Here is a 7,452-nt window from a genome sequence, read left to right as displayed (position 1 = left end):
TCAATTCCCAATCATGTTCAGTGTTGAAAAGGAACAGAGACACATTAAATTTAAATGGCTGATAATATAAAATTAATTTGCTTGAAATATCATTTTATACCTATACTCGAATATGAATTTGTCTAATGTTCTGGAAAGTCACTTCAAACAAAATATTGAAACCCTAATATAAGCACTAACTCAGAAGCACTGATTCCTACAGTGGTAGACATCACCTTTCCAAACTAATTCAGTGCATCAACCTGAAGCAGATCTGGTCTCTATCTAAATTTGCTGGCTCACATCTTTCCTGGGACAAGGAGATAAAGATATTGGTTTTAATGGTCTTCAGTTAGAGCTTCTGCTAATCAGGAATAAACAAAATCTACATTATATCAAAATACTTAACTGACAAATACAGATGATAATTTCAACAAGAACATGAGAGCAACATTTGCCTTGGAAGAATTGTAATATGGGTAATCTATCAATTAATCTCAGTTTATTATGAGTCTTCAAAAATAAAGGGAAAAATATAGTGAAGTCCTTCTAGGCTCCAAAAGGAAAATGCAGTCCATTCTACACCAGCTTTCCTTCCTTTCCCTGAATCTTTGCTGACTTCTGTCAGCTTTGGTTCTTTCTAAGAAATGGTCTTCTGTTCTTTTCTGGTTTTTTTTTTTAAACAGAAGCCCACAACAGCTGCCTATGGGGCTATAGGGTATAATTAATCAAGTAATCAGCCAGCCACCATTGTTAAAATGTTTTAATATCAATGTAAAATGAGATCAGGGTTTTACAAGCAAGTTTCAGAACACGAACATCCTCTCCTAAAATGATTTCTCTTTCTTTCAGAAGCCTAAATATGAACACATAAAAATCTTAGGGATTTTTTTAATATCATGGTATTTTTTCCCATTTTAATACATCTACAGTTGACAAACATGCAAAAGAACTAAGTTCCAAATCAAAGGCCTCTAGTAGAAACATCCAAATTAAAAATGAAGCATTTTAATTTACTTATTGGCCATACACCCAGCAAGAAACCATCCTTTCCCCCACACCTCAGAAAGATCACCACCAATTCATTTCTAGGGCATTGACGGCATTAACAGTATTTAGCCCTCCCTTGTCAGCATCCAGACATCCCTGGTTCAATCTAAGCAAATTAATGTTACAGTTCCAGTTGCTGTAAATGCCCCACCATTGTCTTCACTGCATTACACTTGACAATGCACCTACCAACAATGCACAGGGTAGGAAGTGAGCCATGAAGAACATAATGGCTTGAACGAAGAGCTAACTGTATACCCTGGATCTGCCAACTGAGTGAGGACATTAATGGAAACGTAAAATTCTATGAGGCGTTCTTTTTTCATCCTCTCCAAGTTACCAGTGTGTATTGTACTAGGAAGTAAAGAGTAGAGGAAGGTGACAACAGCCACATACATGAAATCTCCCTAGAACTAAAAGCAAACTAAACAAAATACAAACTAGAGTGGGCCAATGAACTGACTCCCATTTGGGTTTTATTTGTGGCTGCAAGCAACCTCTAAACTGAGGTTCATAAATTAGGGAACAGTTTCAATGCACTGATGGATCAGCAATTTGCATAAGAACATTATTAAAATATTTTTGAAGAGTTGCGTGTGCTTCATTGCTGAATATGGTGCCAACAGCCAAGAAATAACTAAATAAAAAATCAAACCTCAAGTATTTCCTTTTAATATACCCACTTCCAAAAATTACAAAGTATCTTTATCACAATTTTCTATGTCATTCCTCAAGTGAATTAGTCAAACAGGCAGAAACTCATAACTGTAATATTACACTATAGAATAATTTTCCTTCAATAACTTAGTCTGTTCCAAAGTATTTCTGTCCAAAATGTGTAGGCGCAACAGGATGAACTTCAGTAGTTAAAATTGTGATCTCTGGAAACTCCTGAATGATTGATTTGGCACCTTCAAAAAATAAAAGAGAATTGTCATTATGGCAGAATTTTTTGATAACATTACTTGGAATTCAGTAATTTTATAATCAGTCACTAGGTCTAATATTGACAGAAGACCAAGAGCAATGACCTTTGGACACATAGTCAGACTTGGTTAATCTCTTAGTTTATATAATGTCTGTATCTGAAAAGTTTTGATAGTAGTCAGACTATGTTTCCACCCACTCACTAATATATTCTTAGAATCAAATTGTTTTCTATCCAAGATTTGAAAAATATATTCAGTTATAGCAACTTTTCCCCTGAAGAGTCTTTTTTTGTTTTATTTTAAAGGTAGCTGGAATACAGAGAATACAGTCCTTTCTGGAAACAGGATCATACATAAGATGCTGGTTTCTCAACTGGAACACTGTTGAAACAAGTGCAAAGACTTCTTTGTTATGTTAGAGAAAGCTAGCTTTTGAGAAGTTATGACTCTAGCTTGGGTGGGGAGGAGATGGAGGAAGAAAGGAAGGGACTAGCTAGGATGCCAGTCAAACTAAAAAGCCATAGCAAGGCTGCCATGGAATAAGATTTTTTCATCAATAATGTCAAAGAATTAGTATACTATTCTAATGTATACTATTACAACTAACACGGTTACTTTTCTACTCCCAAAGACAGAAAACCCAATAATTATTTGGCTATCTCAATGTTTACAATGCCACCTCTGTTATATGGATGGATAACCAAGCAAATTACCCTTTGTCACCATCAATATTTGAACTACAGGTAATTTTTTATTATAAAACAGCAAAATAATCAATGGCATACTAAACGCAGCCCTCCCAACTGGTTTCTCTGTAGCCTCTTCAGGGTTGGCTGAGACTTGGAACCTTTGGAAATGAGAAAACACCCTAACTAGAAGCCACATACTTCTCTTTCTTTTCGATTATGAAACAAATACAAATTCATTGTAGAACATTTGGAAAATACAAAAAAAAAGCTTAAAAAAGAAAACGAATCACTTAGAATCCCACCACCCTAAGACAACCACTATTAATATTATGTGATTTAAAATGAAAATTGAAATAGTATTGTGCATCTGTCTAGCCTTTCATGCTAAGGAAAGATTTATTAGGTCCCATCTTAATCCAAGTCTGATTTTGGTAGTCATAATACTCATAATTTGTATTAGTCATCTCTAAACTTGGTGATGACATTTTATACTATTCTAATGTTGTTTATTCTGCTCTTACATTTACCAGATTTTTTTATGTCATTAAATATTTTTTCAAAAACATGATCTAACAGTTATATAATATTATTCTTTGAATATACAATTGACCCTTGAACAACATGGGGGTTAATCCACATATATAACTTATAGTTGACCCTCTGTATCTGCAGTTCCTCTGCATACATGAATTCAACCAACCATGGACTGTGTAGTATTGTAGTTTTCAGTATTGAAAAATATCCATGTATAAGTGAACCAACGCAGTTCAAACCCACGTTGTTCAAGGGTCAACTGTATATTTATTTAACCATTTCCAAGTAAGTCATTTATATACTTTCAAATTTTCTCTTACATGAAATACAGCTCTACAGTGACTATCCTAAATGCTGAATTTCTACATGCCTTTACGATTATTTTCTTAGGATACTTTCACAATCGTCTTAGATTACATGGCAAAAAAAACTAGGGTCTTAAATTAGGCTTACCTCTCTCAGGAAATGGAGGACACAAGTTCTTTCACTGTGCCCTTTGAGCAGAAGTCTAACTTTACAAACTTTTGATCTTTGCTTCACACTGCAAAGCTTACTTCAGTAAGACCATAGGGCTAGCTAGAACCTCAAGTTTCTTGTTGTTTGAGAGCAGTTTTCAGGCTCAGGTGGGGAGCCAGGAGAAATAGTGACCTTTCAGCCATTTGCAAGCTCTACTCAAACAGGGTCACCATGAAAACAACTGCAATCCCCTTCAATGGAGTTAGCTCATACTTCTCCATTTGAATTTGAACAACAGTAGAATGGTGTAAAGTATTACCACTAAGCTTAGAGATGACGAACACAAGTTATAACCACCAAAATTCAATTTAGATTTAATGTGGAAGCAAATGAACTTTTCCTCAGGATGAGAGGCTGGGCAGATGTATACATAACCACCCCATGACCATCCAGAGCATGAACTCACCATGAGGAGTGGAGAACAGACTGAGTAGGATAATAACACTAGGTTGAACTCCATGTTCTATGAGAACCTTTACAGCTTCAATCACAGTATTTCCAGTGCCTGAAATAAAATGACAACCAAATGCATTGGCAACTTTAACATTCATCTCAAAATGTCTTTGAGTTTCTTTGAAGTAAAGGCAGTTTAGAAATGTAACATAAGATACTACTAGACACCCTGACAAAACCATAATTCAAAAAGAGTCATGTACCACAATGTTCACTGCAGCTTTGTTTACAATAGCCAGGACATGGAAGCAACCTAAGTGTCCATCAACAGATGAATGGATAAAGAAGATGTGGCACATATATACAATGGAATATTACTCAGCCATAAAAAGAAACAAAATTGAGTTATTTGTAGTGAGGTGGATCACGGGCAGGGGGAAGGGTAAGCTGGAACGAAGTGAGACAGTGGCATGGACATATATACACTACCAAATGTAAAATAGACAGCTAGTGGGAAGCAGACGCATAGCACTGGGAGATCAGCTCGGTGGTTTGTGACCACCTAGAGGGGTGGGATAGGGAGGGTGGGAGGGAGACACAAGAGGGAGGGGATATGCGGTTATATGTATATATATAGCTGATTCACTTTGTTATATAGCAGAAACTAACAACACTGTAAAGCAATTATACTCCAATAAAGATGTAAATAATAAAATAAAATAAAATAATAAAAAAAACAGGGCCACCTGACAGGAGTTTTAGTAGAAGGCTATAGCTAACTTGTAACAACTCACACCATTGTAAAGCAATTATACTCCAATAAAGATGTTTAAAAAAAAGATACTACAAGACAAAGCTTCATTTCAAGGTGCCTGTTTTTTATCAATTATGTTATTTTCAATAACAGACATAACCCATATACTTTTCAGTTTTCAAATGCACAACAAGCCCTAAATTCGTTCACTATTTGAGATATCAAATATAACACCCACCCACCACCCCCAACCCCAGGATCTGAGAAAGCTTAGGAAACAGACTAGAATAGGAAAAAAATATTACCTCCAAAGAGGATAAATCCTTGAGAAAATCATTGCTATACTCATTGGGCTAGAGAAGGGACATATTTCAATGTATTTTCTGTGTTCTATATATTTTGCTTCATTAAATCCTTTGCTTCAATGTGTTAATTTTAAGATAGAAGTTTTCGGAGCTAATAAAGATTGACTAATGTGTATTCTCTTATTACACAATAAAAATTCCCCAGAGAACTGCCCAGGACAACTCCAAACCAAACTGAGAAAAACAAAAAACACATTTAGAAATGGTTTTTGCCTTTATATAAGGGTACCTAGAAGGCAGGCACTAAGTTGAATTTAAACCCTAACCAAAGGTTACAAATTAAACACAAGCCACTCACTGAGAATCGGATACATCAGAAGGACTTTTCTCCTGTAAATGTCTGGGGGGAACTTGGCATAATATACTTTGGCTCTTTGTGTCTCCTCATCACTCTGAATCAGGATCTTTCCAATTCGTATGGATCGACAGCAGTCTCGTAAACCTTGTTCCATTGCCTCACCTTGAAGAAGGAAATAAAATAGAAAGAAAGAGGGATTAGGAGGAGATACAGTGAAAGTCCAAGAATGGACCAAAGCAGAGTTTTTGACTGTTATTAATACAATAAATAAAGACATTGTCAAAATGGAAGCAATTCTTCTTAAGCTAACAGCTTTTACTTCTGATATGCTCATATTTTATACTTAGTTCAGGTCAATGAAACTAGGGTAAGCTAGTTTTAGTGCTGGCTTGCAAGTTTTAGACCTGTCATGCTTCCATTATTACAGCAAATAAAGTGTTTTATTAAGCTGCTCCTTGAACTTTTCCAATATCAGGAACATTTTACTCCTATTATTTTAAAGAAACTGTGTTACTTTCATCTGAAAAAAATATAAAATATTTATGGAAGAAGGGGGCTACAGACCAAAGGCTCTCCCTTTAGATTAAGCTGGCATCAAGAGATATCACTTAGACCCAGCAATGACTTCAATGGCAGAGGCTTTACTAGCCAACAGTGAAAAAGTAATATATGTACCCTTTCCCCCCCCCAGAGAACCACAACCAACACCACCACCACACCCTTGGTTTCAGAACATAGAGTTATTTTTGAGTCTGAATTCCTTTAAGGAAGTGTTTGCTGAAGGTCAATCATTTTCATACCATTGTCAAGATTTTAGGCAACGTAAAAATTCTACTTTTATGGTTACTTAGTTAATATTTTTCATTAAATTAACTGTTTTTTTAACATCTTTATTGGAGTATAATTGCTTTATAATGTTGTGTTAGTTTCTGCTTTACAACAAAGTGAATAAGTTATACATATACATACGTTCCCATATCTCTTCTTTCTTGCATCTCCCTCCCTCCCACCCTCCCTATCCCACCTCTCTAGGTGGTCACAAAGCACCGAGCTGATCTAAATGTGCCATGCGGCTGCTTCCCACTAGCTATCCACCCTACGTTTGGTAGTGTATATATGTCCATGCCAATCTCTCACTTTGTCACAGCTTACCCTTCCCCCTCCCCATATCCTCAGAGCCATGCTCTAGTAGGTCTGTGTTTTATTCCCGTCCTACCCCTAGGCTCTTAATGACATTTTTTTTCTTAGATTCCATATATATGTGTTAGCATATGGTATTTGTTTTTCTCCTTCTGACTTACTTCACTCTGTATGACAGACTCCAGGTCCATCCACCTCACTACAAATAACTCTGTTTCGTTTCTTTTTATGGCTGAGTAATATTCCACTGTATATATGTGGCACATCTTCTTTATCCATTCAACTGTTGATGGACACTTAGGTTGCTTCCATGTCCTGGCTCTTGTAAATAGAGCTGAAATGAACATTTTGGTACATGACTCTTTTTGAATTATGGTTTTCTCAGGGTATATGCCCAGGAGTGGGATTGCTGGATCGTATGGTAGTTCTGTTTGTAGTTTTTTAAGGAACCTCCATACTGTTCTCCATAGTAGCTGTATCAATTTACATTCCCAACAACAGAGCAAGAGTTTTCCCTTTTCTCCACACCCTCTCCAGCATTTATTGTTTCTAGATTTTTTGATGATGGCTATGCTGACCAGTGATTGTAGTTTCTCATTGTAGTTTTGATTTGCATTTATCTAATGATTAATGATGTTGAACATTCTTTCATGTGTTTGCTGGCAATCTGTATATCTTCTTTGGAGAAATGTCTATTTAGGTCTTCTACCCATTCTTGGATTGGGTTGTTTGTTTTTTTTTGTTATTGAGCAGCATGAGTTGCTTATACATTTTGGAGATTAATCCTTTGTCAGTTGCTTCATTT

General features: G+C 35.9%; 1 protein-coding gene across 1 annotated transcript in view; it reads right to left on the bottom strand.

Moving 5' to 3' along the window:
• Positions 1 to 730: 730 nt before the first annotated feature.
• Positions 731 to 7,452, bottom strand: part of UPRT (uracil phosphoribosyltransferase homolog) — a 33,972-nt gene continuing 27,250 nt past the window's right edge. The window contains exons 5-7 of the mRNA XM_024129524.1: positions 5,508 to 5,669; positions 4,104 to 4,202; positions 731 to 1,940 (exon numbers count right to left, since the gene is read on the bottom strand). Coding sequence (XP_023985292.1) covers positions 1,834 to 1,940; positions 4,104 to 4,202; positions 5,508 to 5,669 — 368 coding nt within the window. The 3' untranslated portion in view covers positions 731 to 1,833. The remainder of the gene's footprint in view (positions 1,941 to 4,103; positions 4,203 to 5,507; positions 5,670 to 7,452) is intronic.

Source organism: Physeter macrocephalus, chromosome 21 (genome assembly GCF_002837175.3).
Source record: "Physeter macrocephalus isolate SW-GA chromosome 21, ASM283717v5, whole genome shotgun sequence".
NCBI classification, from domain to species: Eukaryota; Metazoa; Chordata; class Mammalia; order Artiodactyla; family Physeteridae; genus Physeter; species Physeter macrocephalus.
Note: the sequence above shows the minus strand (reverse complement) of the source record. Positions and strands in the feature narration are given on the sequence as shown.